Source organism: Lycium ferocissimum, chromosome 5 (assembly GCF_029784015.1).
Source record: "Lycium ferocissimum isolate CSIRO_LF1 chromosome 5, AGI_CSIRO_Lferr_CH_V1, whole genome shotgun sequence".
In the NCBI taxonomy this organism is placed as follows: domain Eukaryota; kingdom Viridiplantae; phylum Streptophyta; class Magnoliopsida; order Solanales; family Solanaceae; genus Lycium; species Lycium ferocissimum.
The window spans coordinates 16,389,724-16,406,855 of record NC_081346.1 but is presented as its reverse complement, the minus strand read 5'-3'; the positions used below and the strand labels follow the sequence as shown (position 1 = coordinate 16,406,855).

Sequence of the window (17,132 nt, the reverse complement as noted above, 5' to 3'; positions counted from 1 at the left end):
GATTAATAAGCGGAAAAGGGTCAATATGTCTTTAAAGTAGCAAAATTGAGTAGATATATGTTCTTTAATAGTTTAACATTTCTTTAACATGCATAGATCTAACATTTCTTATATACTTGTGTAACAATTAAAGCCAAGCACATTTCTAAGTCTGAAGGTAAATAGTTTAGCTTAAGTTAATATTGTTATTTTCTTTTACATATTTATGATGTAAATAATATATCAATATAATAGACGTTCATATATTCGGTGATGAAAATTATAATTTATAAATATATTTTCGTTCTCAGTTTCCTGGGGTTTTTTACTACCGATTCATGTATTTTCCACACTATACTTGTGTCCCAAATTAATGACGAGATCATTTCCGTCATGTTATTATTAAAAAAAAAAACGGCGAGGCTTTCATTAAAAGTTTAACTATACCGTCTGAGTCAATAATTTTTCCGGAACAACAGCAATCCTCAAGAGTCGATTTTTTTAGCGAAGAAACAATATTATTAAAAAAGCTATGGGGTTGCCATCCAAAAAAGCTATTTTTTAAACTTGGTTAAATATGAGAAAATTGGATTTCATTATCATTCATGGGTATTATTAACGAATGGCGTATCTGCTCAATTTCATACACTTTTAGGGCATATTTAGCTACTCTTTGCTTATTACTAAGTTATTTAGGTTAATTGGGGGCTCTAGTTAAATTAAGAACATATTTGGACCAACTATTGACATATTTGGACCAACTATTGCTCAACATTAAGGGCATATTTGAACCTTTTCAGAAAGCAAAAATAAATTGAAATGCTAGTCGAACTGACGAACTAGATGAAAACACCTTACCATTGAGTAAGCTTTTGGGTTGTGTTAAAGAAAATTCAAAGCATTTAATACTTTTTGTGAAAGGGGTTCATCAAAATTCGCTTCCACCCCTATCCTTCCATATCTCCTTTCCAATCAAGCTGGAGAAGAGGAGCCACGTTTTTTCTTTCTTTGTTTTTTAAATTTTTGCTGACATGCCTTTTTTCAATTGATCTTTTTCCATGTCATGTGCGTGTATACTTCACTCGTTAGATTTTAGGGCCGACTATTTTCAAAGGGTTCAATAGGTACAATTTCTGACAAGATAAAGTGTTCAATAGGAACAACGTTAAGTTAAGGTGTCTAAATGGAAAAATGAGACAAGTTTGAGGGGTTGCATACGTATTCAGCCAAAGAAAAAAAAAAACACTAAAATTTTGCAGACACCATTGGAAGTTGACGAAGATGGGATTTATTGGTTCCAGAGAACACAAAAACTCATTGAAACAACATTGACAGATGACCAAACGAAATTAAGCATAAAGATTACCCAGAGTGAAAGCGTCACTTTGTCTGCTAAAATGAAACTAGAGATTAACCAAAAAACAGAGTTTTGCTGTTGAATACTTGAATATAGATGACCTAGTTGAAGGTGACTGGAGCTTGACGAAAACGGGGGTGCCATTTTTTTTTCTTTTTTAGTTGTATATATGAGTCAATTTCACCAAAATAACCATATCTCGTCCTCTTTTCCTTTTTTCCTTCTCTAAAATCTGGCTTATCACTGTGAGTGATGCAATCCGAACAGGTCATAATAAATTATCATGTCTTTAAAGTATTCATGACGCTTGTTCCATATTACACATTTCTTTATTATGTCACGCAGAAAACTTTACTTCGAATCTGACACATCAAAATTTGTGATGACTCGAGCGCGTTTTCTTAGCACTAAGCGAAAGATGGAACAACCTACGGAGAATTATATCATGAATGCACTGCATTCACGTCTCAAATCCAATCTGAATGTAAACAAACTGGAAAAGATATAAGCCTAGTAAGCAGAAATTGTAGCCAAAATCTGCAGAATACATGTACTTCAATAATAGTAACTTCAAAATGGGGCAAAATGTTGATAATTTATTGACGTTAGGAAAAATTAATACATAAGATAACCAGAGACGACGAGAGACCAAGAGGAGATTCTGCCATTGAAGCCTACAGAATCAGCTACGACTAAACAAAGGAAAATGCGACCTTATCATCTCTTCTTTCCATCTATGTTTAAGCTCTACTCATACGTTGAGAGGTTTCATTCCTATTCGATTACTGCAGAATCCAGATGCGAGACCAGCCCCAAACTCCACAGAAGTGTTTACCCCCATCTGAGTATTGCAGAGCCCCACGTAAGTCCAGCCCCAAATCCAGCAGCAGCAATGACATGGCCTGCCTGCACTTTCCCACTTCGAACAGCTTCATCCAGTGCCAAGGGTATCGATGCAGCACTCGTATTGCCATAATTTGCTAAATTTGATATGACACGTTCTGATGGCACCTCCAAACGTGTTGCTACTGCATCAAGAATCCTTTGGTTTGCCTGCATGCAGCCATTGCCAATAAGTTGCTTCTCTTAAGTCAATGCAGGATGATAACTAGTAAGGAGCGTTAAGAAACTTTCAGTGAATTATCTCAAGTTGTCTTTGCCAATAAATTGTAAAAAAATCTTTTTTGAAAGGAACGTCGGATTCAAAACACTCAAAGATTTCTCCATGTTATCTTCAACATGAAATGAGTTTCTCTATGTCATACAATGCTAAACAAGCCAATAAAGCAATTGGGATAATCAGAATATTGTGCATCATAGAGATTAAGCAAGGGTTAAGCTAATAAAGCAATCGGGAATATAACCATATTGTGCTTTTACAAACACATGACAGTTTGCAGCTTTGTCAACAAGCAGCTTACTCTTTTCTTTCTTACTTTGTGTTTGTTCTTTTTTCTACTATTTACTTATTTCTTCTTCTTCAATCAAATTACTCATTTTGTGCTACACCAATCATTTTTTCTCCCCCTATACCTCTGTTTCTCTCTTTTAAATTTTTCGTTCTCTTCGTGGTTTAACCTCTCCTGCAATCATTCATAAAGAAAAATCTCTTTTGCACTTCTTCGTCCCCATAACAGGCAACTCATGTAAACTTTGGCAACTATTCTACTCCTTTTCTTTTCTCTTCTCGGTTATTATTTTATTGCTTGCAATCAGGAAAAGCTGCCAGAAAATGTGTAGCCAATACAAATGACAAGGATGAACATAGTATAGAAAAGATTAAAAGGAAAACACATTTTTACACTTGATTTCCTAATGCATGTGAAATTTACGGGGTCACTTGGTCCACAGATATGCGAGTTGAAGACGAATTTCAAAAATAATGTGCCTCCCCTGAAAAGGATGAGGCGGCAAAGTGTACCTTAACCCAAGTAACTAATGCAACTTGAAAATGAGAATATATGCATAATTTTTATCTATTTTTTTTCTGACTCAGATTCAAAAGTAAATAGGGGAAAGGCGCAGGACAGACGTGCTCTTGTTATCTTGCTCTGGCAGCATCATATTTATGTATATTCTGTTCAAACTTCCATGGTTAGTATATTTGTTCTTTTTGTCCTGCATTTCTCAGGCAGTCATCATACATCCACTAGTAGCTTAGAAAAATAACTCTAATCCCAATCTCATATGCTTTGTTTGATAGAATATAGAGTAATTGTACAATTGAATTTATGTGGTAATATAAGTAAAGGTCGATCCCTTAGGCACGCACACCTTTCGGCATGTTTGAGGTTTAATATGGGCAAACAGGATCCAATGTAACTACGAAGTATAATGATAGGAGCACTAACCATGATTTGCATGATACTAAAATTTTGTACTTTTGTAGGTTGAGCTTTATGGTACCTTTTAAATTGTTTCATCGCTAAGAAATGAGAACAAAATATTATACTTCAAGTTTATTATTCCGGCAATATTTGGGTCAAAAATTGTTTTTTAAAATCAGGGTACTTCTTCGTTTAACAGTCGGCATGTTAACAACTGCCCCTGACCGCCTACAAACACGAGGAGGAAGGAATCACAAGTATTAGTGCATTTTTTCACTAATCGTTCATAAATGTATTTCATTAGATTCATTCAGTCACAAACATAACAGCTTCTAAGAAAAGGTCATCAATCAATATTTAGGTATGACTGACTCAGTCAAACTTGTGCCAAAGAAAGTTATACCTGGTGGAGAAGCAGCCAATCAATTTCGGAACTACGAAAACCTGCATTCTCTAAAGCTGCTTCAATTGATTGCGGCACAACACGGGCGGCAAATCTAAAGACCTCTTTACCATTCATCTGGATGCAAGAGTAAGAGGAACCTTTTGGTGGAAAACCAATAACAGAGCCATTTGTACCAAATGCATGATCGGTTTCATTCTCTTTGATTGAAGCATTCAAGTGCCTGAATATGAAAACAATCATTTAGCGGCCCTCTAAAGACGAAAGCAGGTGAACTTTTCCTAAATGTTACAGTATATACCTTTGACCTTCACCATCACTATGCAAGTCAAAACCAAATAAACCATCTTCTCCAATATCACAGGCCTACAAGAGTGTGGATTTATGCAAATTTTGAGAAACTGATATTTGCAAAACAGCATTGAACACAGTCACTAGCTAGCAAAAATAACAAAAACCAAGGCCTCAAGAACATGGGTTAACACAAGAAGAAGATGCAAGGTCACACCTCTTCACTAGGGAAAAGCTCCTCAATCAATAGTGCATCTATGTTGTCTTTCAAGCTATGAAGTATATCAAGAGTATATTATAGCGAAGAAGCTTAGATTGGTTGAAAGCCCCAACTAGTTATTTATTTGCAAAGATGCAAGAACATTCTCTGTTCTATCGTTGCCTAGCCACCTTCAATCGCCATTGAGGTAAAAAATACCAAACAGGTAAACTGGGAGTGGTAGGAATTATTAAGCCTATACTGATCTTGCCCTCAGTTATCCATCTTAGTGCACAGATGATCAGGCTTGGAACACACCGGAAAAAAAAATATCCATGTAGTATGTTGAATCATTTTGAAATAAACGTTAGGTTGGGGAACTGGTCCTAATTGACCATTTCAAAATTTACACCAAATCCAATCAAATTGCAGGTCAGACGGCTATACCAACAGCATGAGAAATCCTTGGCTGACTGAGACCAATCCCAGGGAGGCACTCTCTAACCTACTTGTCTGGCCTATAAATATCTAACACATGGTCATTACGAACTTAATACACCAACCAAAAAATGGTTAACTGGATGGATTAAGCTAATTAAGAGAGAAAAGGGGAAAAAGGAAATGAGTGACATCAACCCCACCGACCACGCCTGAGCTTACAGGTGTGAACAATTGAGGCACCTCCATCCGCCAGCTCGAAAGGTTGGCCCCACAAACGCAAACCACTACCTTTAACCAGCCCTTTTATCCAAACAAAATAAAAATTGTTTCTTACTCCACCATCAGCATTTTCTCCACATATTTGTGACGCTCTTATGACTGTCTGTCACCAACCCTTCCCAGAATTCTTGGGAAGTTCAAACCGTTCTGGTCCTCCCCTTGGCTTTACAACCACTTTTATTTGTGGTAATCCACTTACTACCAGCTGAAGTGGAGAAAATAACATCAAACAATCTTATAATCCATCGTCACATTTTTTGGGAATTCCTTCTGACCAATCACTCTCGTTTAGAACTTGTATTCTCTTTGGTACAAATAGAAGATGTGTAAATTAAAAGGTAGACTTAAGCTTCGCAGAAGCGGATTTAACATTTTATAGAGAAACAAGGAATTACTTAGTTGGTAAGAAATCTGGAGGGAGTAGGGTAACACATAAAACTGCCCAAGATTTCCACTAGGGGTTACAGCAATTGGGAGTCACTCCATTGGTCATATGGGTTCTTTGTAGTCATTTCAGTTGCGACGTGAATGTTTCAAAATGACTGTGTATTAAAGTTATAGAGACAAGTTCAAATTTCCTCTTTTCTTTTGTTGACCATAGTAATCACAGAGCAATGGACCAACAACACTGCATAGGATTCGACTTCTAGAGTGCACAGCAGGCAAATCTTTCCATTATGAGACGGTGAAGATAGTGTACATTGTTTGGGTAAATAATTGGCTGGAGTAGGTCCACAAATTGGTTTTATTAATAACTGAGAAATCCTCGAAGTCCAGTGGCACACGCTCCAAAACTCTGGGGATAGTGAGGCAGTACTTCTACCCTTCTCCACTTAAATACCACGCTTTTGTCTATGGCAGGGGAATACATGACATGCGCCTAATCCGCACATCACACATTGCGCTCTCAACACTAGAACAAAACCCTGGGAATGGTCCACAGATAAGCATTTCATGAATAAGAAATTTCAAAAGAAGGTCTGAAAAGCCAACAATAGGAAATATCTCATATTAAAAGTTTTAAAGAAAAATATAAGGAGAAAATAAAAAGAGACATGAAGCCAGAGCACTTGACACGAAGCCAGAGTAATTTCAATTGCCTTAGTGCATAGCACCTACTACAACCCCCCAAAATACGAAAGCAAAACAAAGAAAACCAACTTTAAGCTATGAAAGAAAAAGATCTACACATGTATTGTCAAGAATTAGAAATTTCAGAAAAGGTCGGAAAATCAACACATTGGAAATATCTCAAAGTAAAAGTTTTTATATTAAAATATAAAGGGGTAAAAAAAAAGAGAGACATGAAGTCATAGTAGTTGACACGAAGCCAGAGTAATGTCAATTGCTTTAGTGCATAGCACCTACAACTCCCAAAATACGAAAGAGAAAGTAAGAAAACCAACTTTAGACTATGAAAGAACAAGCTTCACGTTTCTTTTCCTTCTCAAAAAATGTATCGTGTCAAGACTCGTTGCAAACCACACATATTTACACCAGGTGGTCAGTTTTGTGCCCTTCTATTAAGAAGTTGACCCTTTTTGTCAAAATTAGAAAAAGCTTCACGTTTCTTTTCCTTCTCAAAAAATGTATCGTGTCAAGACTCATTGCAAACCACACATATTTACACCAGGTGGTCAGTTTTGTGCCCTTCTATTAAGAAGTTGACCCTTTTTGTCAAAATTAGACCTGTGGTCTGGAGATTAGTTTTGAACTTTGAACATCAGACCAGGTGGCCACTTTTGAACTTGAGATCACTGGTATATTTTGAAAAAGTGGTCAACTTCTAAATACAAGACCACAGACGTGGATATTTGTGTAAATCAGCCCCACATAATATTTAAACCAATGCAAATGGAGATGAGGCTGAGACCTTTCTAATTCTATACATGTCCAGTGAATATGAATATCTTCAACCCAACCTCAGCCTCAACCCCGGTGAAGGAAAAAAATCCTCAAGAACTTCACGAATTTAGACTGCAAGAAGAGTACAGAAGAATATAGTGGTACTTAAACCAGTAAAGAGGATTCACCCCTCTTTTTACTTAATGGGAAAAAAAAATTGAGGATAGCATTGGAGAAACTGCAATAACTAAAAATCATACTAATTGATTCTTAAATTCTCCTTTAATACTTTATCATACCTGCACCACTACAGCACCAGCAGCATCACCAAAGAGAATACAGGTCCCTCTATCTGTCCAGTCAACATAGCGAGATAGAGCATCAGCCCCTATTACAAGAACATTCTTAAAACCACCACCTGCAATACAGAGGAATTTCAATATTTAGCAGAACATATATTTATGAATATATAAATCAATACATCGTAGTTATGCTGGTATTGGCAATCCGAAGGGGAGCCTTGGCGTAACTGGTAAAGTTGTTGCCATGTGACCAGGAGGTCACGGGTTCGAGCCGTGGAAACAGCCTCTTGCAGAAATGCAAGGTAAGGCTGCGTACAATAGACCCTTGTGGTCCGGCCCTTCCCCGGACCTCGCGCATAGCGGGAGCTTAGTGCACCGGGCTGCCCTTTTTTCTTTTTTTATGCTGGTATTGGCAATCCACTAATATTAAGGCAAAGAATAAAACTTTAAGGCCAATACTCACTAAACCATATTCCCAAAGGATTTATCCAAGAAGTTAATATTTCAGTATCGCTAATATATTTCCAATTCTTTATCTAGAAAAGCTGCCCTCCTATTTGTCTTTCACTCTTCAGTATCCACAAACTGCATGAACTCAACTTCACTTTTCAAGTGTTGACGATAATGATCTATCGTTTTTTTTTTCTTCACATAACTAGTGATACTGAACGTTAGCAGGACTTTGTTAGACTTACTAATAACATATAAGATCGTTCATCAAACGGGCATTACATCTCCAATTAGGTATAGAGCAGTAAACATTGCCCACCCGTTTTAGGACTCTACACTAAGAATAAGAGAGTTCATCAATAATCCAGAAATGAGGTATTTGCACCTAGAGGCTGATCAAAAAAAAATCAGGCATTTGCTTGTTCTCTATTTGCAACTGACGACTCTAAATTTTGTTCACATTGTTTCTATTAGTCAGATAGTGTACTTCCATGACTAATCTCTAAGATAGGGAGACCGGAGATCAAGCAATTTCCTCAGTAACATGGCAAATCTGATTCTTTGAAGTTCTAGCGCAGAAGCAACATATCTGTACTTCTGAAACCATTAAAAACATCTATCGAACTAGACAATCCTGAGCTGGGTCCTAGAAGTTGAATGGTGAAAGCATAGGACAAACAGCTACCATCATATCACCAAATTCAAGTGAAAAAACAGCAGTGACAAAGAATGGATTTGAAGGAAGAAAAAAAAAACTGGGTAGGCTCGGTATTTAAGTGGGGAAGGTAGAGGGGGGCCCCAGTATCCATCGAGTTTCAAACCGTGCCCCACTGACCCTCGGCGATCTCGGTAACCAAAAAGACATTGGGTAGGTCCAGAGCATTTAGGGAAGCAGTGTGGCCACGCCGCCACAGGCTGGACCAAGTAGCCATCCATTGGTGTTGTTTCCACTGTTCTTGCTGGTTAAGCTATGTTGGGTTTCTGGAATATTGATCATTGTTAAATCCTCAAGAAACATTAAACATGTGTATCGGATTCAGCTGGAAAATCGATCTTTCTCTCCTGGAACATGGACTGCAACGCTGGTCCATCTAGAAGTGTTAAACATCTTTAATTCATCCAATGCAAGTTTTGGAGCTCCCGTGACATTTGAAGGCAATTACCAAAAAAAAAAAAAAATGATGAAACACTTAAGTTACATATAAGATTTTGCAAGTGAGAAGACAATTGCTTAATTAAAACTCGTCAAGGAGTTAATCTTAGGTAGGAGATCTTAAAATAAGAAAGTGAAGTAATCAGAACAGGCTTTCTGGGAAAATGGTAGGGGAAATCCTCCAAGAGGCATAACTATCCCAGTTACAACTTGACAGCCTATGCTAACTCATTCTTAGAAAAAACTTAAATACTCTCTCTCTCTCTCTCTCTCTCTTCCAAGCCTTAGATCATCTCTAAGTAATCATCCAAAACATTGTTTAAGAATCTAAGACAGAGCAAATTGTTTAACCTCAGTTACAGATCACTAAGGTATATCCAGTAAAAGATGATTGATTACCCGGTTCATTCAATCCCTATATGGCAAAGTTTACAAAGAACTTAATTATCAAAAAGAAAATTTTACAAAATTCTACCTCTGATATAGCAAGCAGCAGATACCAAACCCAACATGAACCCGCTACAAGCAGCTGTAATATCAAAAGCCAATGGATTGCTTTTGCAGCCAAGTGCTTTTTGGATCTGAGTAAAGAAAAGTACCAAACAAGAATGGATAGAGTCCCCAAGAAAATTCTGAAGAGAACATGATTAAATGTATAATTTGACGGAGCAGCAACTTAGTTAATTTGGATAAGCAGTTTGGGAAATCAGAATTAAAAAGTCAAGTCAGTTGGAAACGCATGATATAACTAGAGCATTGAAAAAGATAAGAACCAAAATAACTTGAATAAGCAAACACATTCTTTGCAGGAAACAGAAGTCTATTGCGAGTAATTACAAAGACAAATTAGCATTAACAACACCATTGCTGGCCAGTCACTTGTGACCAGCAAAACCAGGCAGTTCTGAAGGATTCACCGATTAAATGAGCCAAGCATTTAGCTCAAAGTTGAACTTCTATATGGACTGTCTGATGTAGGATCATGATGGCGGGAAAAGGTTCAAATTAATTTTCCCGAGTAGCAACCTTTTGCCACAGTAATTATCTTACCTTGTCAAAAATAACATGCTAAGATGATGGATCATCCATCAAATGGCCTTTCAATTTGGGGATAGCTCAAACCTTTTACCACACAAAGAGTACAGCTCTCATTACATCATAACTGTATTTTCTTTGTTTCACATAATTTCAAGGAAATGCATGGTGACACTCAAGTATAACAACAATGCCAAAATAAATACTCCCTCCGTCCCAATTTATGTGGCACCATTTGACTTGGCACGGAATTTAAGAAAGAAAGGAAGACTTTTGAAATGTGTGGTCCAAAACAACCTTATATAAATGTGTGGTTGTAAATCATCTCATAAAGTTAAATTGTTTCTAAATGTAGAAAGGTAACATTCTTTTTGGGGAAGACCAAAAAGGAAATGGTGCCACATAAATTGGGACAGAGGGAGTAGAAGTGTTTTTTTGATGAAGAGAGGAAGTAGAAGTGTTGTCCATGACCTTTAATGAAACACAATAAATTTCAGAAGTTGTCGATCATTTTTTGATATGCATATGAATGAGAAAATGCATAATAAACAACAGTATCATCCACACAGAACTACGCATAAATTATGTTCTATAAAGTGGATATAGCAGAAGGCAAAGAGAATAAACGTCTAAACTCAAAAGCTCATGTTATGGGCATGGAATAAAGAAAGCACTATCGCAGGTTCTCTTCTGAATGGTCTGCGGAAGACAGGCAATACCACTAGAAAGGTGACTTTTGTTGCAGTATCAAATGTACAGAAATATAATGACACTATTCTAGCAAGTTATACCTGCGGAGCACTGCCAAAAAGGTCCTCTGGAGTTGAACTGCATAGCAAAATTAGGTCAACATCATTAGGACCAACCTCTGCCATCTCAAGAGCTTTCCTTGCAGCCTCTGCAGCCAGCTCGGTTAAATTTTCTTTGCCTGTATAAAAGCATATATCAGATTGTGGCTGATTTACATTAAATACAAAAAAGTTAATACATTTTTTTCCATCTTTTTTTTCAAGGGAAAAAAAATAGAGGTATTTGACCCCCCATCACACAAAAGGCATTTCTGATTTTAAATCTTTTACACCACAAACCAATTAATGCATGTGGCTGGTCTTTGCCGTGCCATTCGTGTGTATGCACAAAATCTTAAATGTTGACTCTTTTATTTTTGGAATAAGTAAACAAGGTTATGTTCTACAAACATTCAAAGAAAGGAAATTGCAGAGAACACTGATACGCATCATGATTCCTGAAAATATTTGATTCTATAAAAATATGTCAATCTTATCACCTAAATTTGTAGTATGTACAGTAAAATGAAGTATTAAAGAATGGAAAGAAGATTGAAGAAGATCTGGAGATTAATTCCTTTATGTGTCATATGGACAGTGTGGCACGAGAGAAACAGAAGATGTCGTTAAGGAAGAAAGGAGATGATTGCCTCTATAAAGTTTGGATATTTGCAAAGCTTATTTTGCTGGCATAGAGAAAATACTGTGATTAGTATGTCTGAATTTACAGAAGCGCTTGATTCTGTATTAATGTAGCAGATGATGTAATCTTGAACTTTGTAACCTTTTGCAGTAATCTCTAGGTACTGCTTTATCAAAGAACATTTTACCTTATCAAAAAATATTCTGAGGAAATGGCTGAAAGGAAATATACCAAAGAAGAAGGATATGCAATTAACAGATTACACTAGGGCCCTCTGAGGGTGCTTTGGCTGGGTACTTTTTCATGTAGTGCTTGTACCAACATTCCTATAAATTTTATTTTAACGCTTGATGTTTGGGAGGATCACTTTACAAAGAAAATTTATTGTGGCATTTACCACTTAATGTCAATTAGAATTACTATTAATTTGACAATGGGCAGATTATCTTTTTAATGATACTAGAATATAGGCCGAAAGGAGTTTCAAAGTGCTTTTGATAAAAACTCTAGAACTAAATGTACATCATAATTATTCACCAAAAAGTATTTTCTCATGCTACTTGTTTTTCGGATGCACCACACTCCCAAATGGGGATCAAGTTTATTTCTTTTTTATAACCGACAAATCCCCCAAGGCCAACTTATGCACAGTTCCAAACTTAGTGGATAATGGGCCCGCACCTGTACCCTTTTCCACACATATACCGGGCTTTTGCGCCTAATCCACACATCACGCGATGCACAGCTACCACTAGACCAGAGCCCTAGGGTGCTTAATTTTTTCCCCCCCTAGAACCTAATACAACAGAATCCAGTCAGTTAACAAGCAATGAACTCAAAGAAAGACTTGCCTGAAAGAATTCTACGGTTACGAATTCCTGTCCGAACAGATATCCATTCATCGTTAGTATCAACAACTTTTGCAAGATCATCATTGGATACTTTTAGAGCTGGTAATGCAGAGCCACATCCTATTAGCTTGCAGCCCCTGTAAACTAGCCTGAACAAGCAAATAAAATATTAAGGTAAGAATGACGGAACACAGATTCAGCTGAAATGCTCTGACACAAACTTGAGCCTGCTTGTTGAAAATGAGAGTTCATTTTTAATATGGCAATGAAATACACCACGATGGCACTCGAATATAACAAAAATAGAAAGAAGTGAACCCAGTTGGAGCCATTTTACCCTCTTTCTTTATATGAGTTTTTCTTTTTCATAATCTCCAGTTGGAATCAATGAGGGAGCTAGAAATTGGCACAACTTGATAACTTTCTCTACAGGCTCCTTTTCGCAAACAAGAAAATAAAACCCAAAAAGGAAATAAATGGCCTGATTCTACAAGCAGGCATAACTATCCACCAAAACATTGTGCTTTCTCAAAATATAATAGATCCAAGTTTTTGACAGTGGCACCATAGTTCTGCCTTCTCACGAGCTCAATTTGCGGGTGTCCAACCCATACTAGCCAAGTCCATGTCTTCTGTTTCGTGTAAACTTCTTTAGTCCCTGCTAATCAAAAGAATTTCATGTGCCCCGCGCTTTGCTCATAGTGCTGCTTCGAAATCTTTGTCTAACTGTCTTCATCCAAAAATCTTTGTCTAACTGTGTTTTCAATCTAGAGTAACTTATTTCATAGGTTCTTTAAGATACTAAGCCACAATGCACAATGCAAAAGACTGCTTCACTTGCATATTAGTAAAAATGAGCTCAACCTTATAATTGACAGTTAAAGCACAATCAATCAGCAACATCAGAAACTCACATGTATAGTTGTCCAATTGGTGCAATGGAGCACCAGAATTTGAAAACCACATCAAGATTCTCTGAACGCGAAATATCCCGCGAAAATTTTGATTTAGCATCAAGAAGAACACATAAATCATATTTCAATATATTCCACCATGGATATAAACACATCAAAGCAGGTGGAAAAACTCATGTAACTAATAGAATATAACTTTAAAAGAAAATCAGAAGGAAAAAGGCCACGTGATAATTGTCCAGAATTACACCTGAGAAAATCTTATTAATTAAGATGTTCTGAAAAGAAATCGGAAAGGATGTTCTTTACATTACCTTGATACTCGAGACTGATCGGTTGAAAGCTTATCTGCGCCTTCAACAGTGCTGGAACACATTACGCTGTTGAAGGTTCCATCAGAGGACGATTGCCCAACCTGAAATACGTCTATAGATGGACAAAATCTCCTCCTTAGAGTAGGCGCTGCTGGTGTAAAGAACCTATATTCATTCGTCATTTACATGTACCAATAACTCAATAACCCTCAAACAAATACCGATAAACAACATAACAAAGCAGAAGCAGAAAATATGCTCAACATTTTGATTTGATGACGTAAAAGCGGGAACAAAGCATTAGAAGATGAGATTGTTTTACTAAAGCATATGTTTTACTAAAGCATATCACAAGTAAAAGCCTTGAAAACTCATTAGATACATTACCAGGGGTAGAAGAACTTTTTTTGGTAACTACTCTGAATATTACCATAACCAACAACAGAAACAACTACAACATACCCAGTGTGGTCCCACAAGTTGGGTCTGGGGAGGGTAAGATGTACGCAGACCTTACCCCTACCCCATAGTAGGGAGGCTGTTTCCGATAGACCCTCGGCTAGAAAGAAAAGACAGTGATGTGACAACAAATATCAAGGTAAAAAGCATGGTATCAAGAGAAATATGGCAACAAAAATAGCACGATAAAAAGCAAATGAGGTAACAGATAGTAATACACATTGAAGAAACGACACAACACGCCTACTACCTATTACTACTATGGAGACCACTAGGCTACCTACTAACCCTCTAGCCTAATCATCGACCTCCACACCTTTCTATCTAGGGTCATGTCCTCAGTAAGTTGTAGTTGTGCCATGTCCTGTCTAATCACCTCCCCAGTTCTCTTTCGGCCTAACTCTACCTGTCCTACCTCCTATTATAGCCAAACTCTCACACCTCCTTACTAGCGCATCCACACACCTCCTCCTCACATGCCCGAACCATCTTAGGCTCGCCTCCCTCATCTTCTCCACCACGGAAGCCACTTCCACCTTACCCCGTATAACTTTGTTCCTAACCATATCCCTCCTAGTAGCCCACACATCCATCTTAGCATCCTCATCTCAGCTACGCTCATCTTCTAAACGTGAACGTTCTTGACAAACCAAAGCACAATTAACGAGTTAAAACACGAATTAGGTAAATAAATCCTAAGCAGATCTCGGATCAAAGGTATAATAATAATAATACTCACAGATTATGAGTAGTAATTCCAACCCTGCCAAGTACGTGATGACGTTCAGTAACACGGTGTTGCAAGGAAAATGTAGGACCCGCAGCAATGGTGGTGTTCGCCATCTCAAATAAAATAAAAGTCAACAAACAAACAATTAGCTGTACAAATTTGGGTGATACAAATTTTTGGGTTTGCAAATGCAAGAAATATAAGAGAGAGATGGTGACGGGGGAACTGATGAGGGAAAACAAAGTTGTGGTTATCTAAGTATTTCCGTCCATGTGTAGAATCAAATGCATTGGTTTGCAGTTGAGGGCTGTTTTCATAGATATCTCCGTCCTAAAACTGTCTAAGTGGGTTGCACGATTTTCGTTTGTTTGATGGGAATATCGTTTGACAGATAGGTTAGCGTATCTCTATTTCTTCTTTTTTTGCTTGTTCCATTTTACTTCTCTTCTTAGCTAAAAATACATAGTCCAAAATTATTTATTATTTTAGAAAATCAAGATATAATAAGAAAATAAAGAAGAGTATCGAGTCTTGTCATTTTAAATTAAATATATTTAAAATGTACTAAAATATTTTTTAATCTTATATTCTTAAATATATCATGAAGTTGGAATTAGAGAGTTACCAAAATAAGAAAAATTGTACTCCCTCTGTCCCATAATAAGTGTCACCTTAGCCAAATTTTTTTGCCTCATAATAAGTGTATCTTAGGAAACCAAGACATAAATTGACTAGTTTTTTTTTTCAATTCTATCCTTAGACAATAAAGTAACAAAAATGTGATTGGAAAAATAGCATAAGAAGCTTGGTATTGTTGGACTAATGTCAAAAGATTTACTCCTTATACATGCTCTAATTAAAAGGTAAAAGTAATTTATTTTTATTATATAGGGGTAATTTGGTAAACTTCACATTGCATTATTCTTTTTTTAAACAAACTAAACAGAAAAGTAAGACAAACAAATTGAATCAGAGAGAGTATCTTTTTCCATCTTTACCCTTTTTAATAAGTATGGAGAGAGATTAATATGATAAAAAAAATAGAGTAAATTAAACTTAGATTAAAAAAATAAATAGAATAAATTTAGTTAAATTATTTTTTTAGTTAATATTTTCTTTAGTGAGTGTGGGAAAAATCATGACAAGTAAAATGCGAGAAGAGAGTATTAATTCGGCACCTTTTATGAATGACCTGGGAAATGACTGACTTCTATTTGGTTCAGTTGGTTTGGGCCTTTTCTGGACTTGGATCATAAATGGTCTATCTGGTTAATTATGTAACCAATTTCCTTTTTGCTCAAAATGTGACATTTAATTTCTGTCAGGTTGCATATAGTATGGGTCTGAACTAACCTACTCAAAATACTATAACTCCTAACGTTGTATGCATTCCTAACGTTAAAGTGTAAGCGAGAGCGGATCTAGGATTTGAAGGCGGCGGTGCCATGATTTTTTTGATGTACATCTTGTTAGGAACGTGTCGAGATCGATCGATCATCTTTTTTTAGTTTATTAGTCGGTAATAGGTTTTTTATTTGCAAATATGAAATTACATCTCAAAAATCAACGAACATAATTAAGATCTTAAACAAGGAATTGCACCCATTAACAACAATTAAAATCAACATTTTCACGGACTTGCATCTTTTATGTATATTAAAAAATAAATTTTTAAGTAAAATAACATCTTCAATAAGAGAATTATACCAATCAAAATAAAAAAAAAAAACTCTTCAATAGGTAAATACACCCCATAAGTAAATTGGAATTAGATAAACTACAAGTTCTCAAAAATAAATCATAAATTTCATATTTTTTCAAAGCGATGCTTACGAAATTTCCATCACAATTTAAGTAGCAAAGTGATTTAAATTAAATTTAACAATTATAGAATAGCATAAATTTTTATAATACACTCCCTCCGTCCATTTTATTTGTCCATTAGACTAAAATATATGTCCACTTTTACTTGTAAGTTATATAGTTTGAAAAATCAAGACATAATTTACCATTTTATACCTATTTTACCCTTATTATTAAGTATTCCAATTCATTTCTCATTTTATTTATTGCTTATTAAGAGTGTCCCAAGTCATATATAGACAAGTAAACATGGACGGAGGGAGTAATAAACAATAGAAATAATAATTAAAAAAAAATTGAATTTTGATCTCAATCAAAATTCCATTGAGACCCAAGTTTTTCAATTTAAATACTCACATTTAGATTAAGAGAAATGCTTAATTTAAGGGATTTTGAAGTTTTTATTTGTGTGTTCTCGCTAGATATAACGGATAAAATAATAAAAAGGAAAGCGATATAAATAATAAAAATAAATAGAAAATTAGGAGGAAGCGAAAAGGAATTACCGT

The 17,132-nt window shown here is 36.1% G+C and overlaps 1 protein-coding gene across 1 annotated transcript; it reads right to left on the bottom strand.

Annotated features, from left to right (window-relative positions):
* Positions 1-1,874: 1,874 nt before the first annotated feature.
* On the bottom strand, positions 1,875-15,171 carry LOC132056227 (beta-ketoacyl-[acyl-carrier-protein] synthase III A, chloroplastic-like). The gene is made up of 9 exons (XM_059448321.1): positions 14,770-15,171; positions 13,572-13,736; positions 12,344-12,492; positions 10,853-10,989; positions 9,502-9,607; positions 7,421-7,539; positions 4,368-4,432; positions 4,067-4,289; positions 1,875-2,389 (listed from the first exon to the last, which is right to left on the bottom strand). Exons 1-9 carry the CDS (start codon positions 14,871-14,873, stop codon positions 2,168-2,170), a joined length of 1,290 nt encoding a protein of 429 aa, XP_059304304.1. The 5' UTR covers positions 14,874-15,171; the 3' UTR covers positions 1,875-2,167.
* Positions 15,172-17,132: the final 1,961 nt, after the last annotated feature.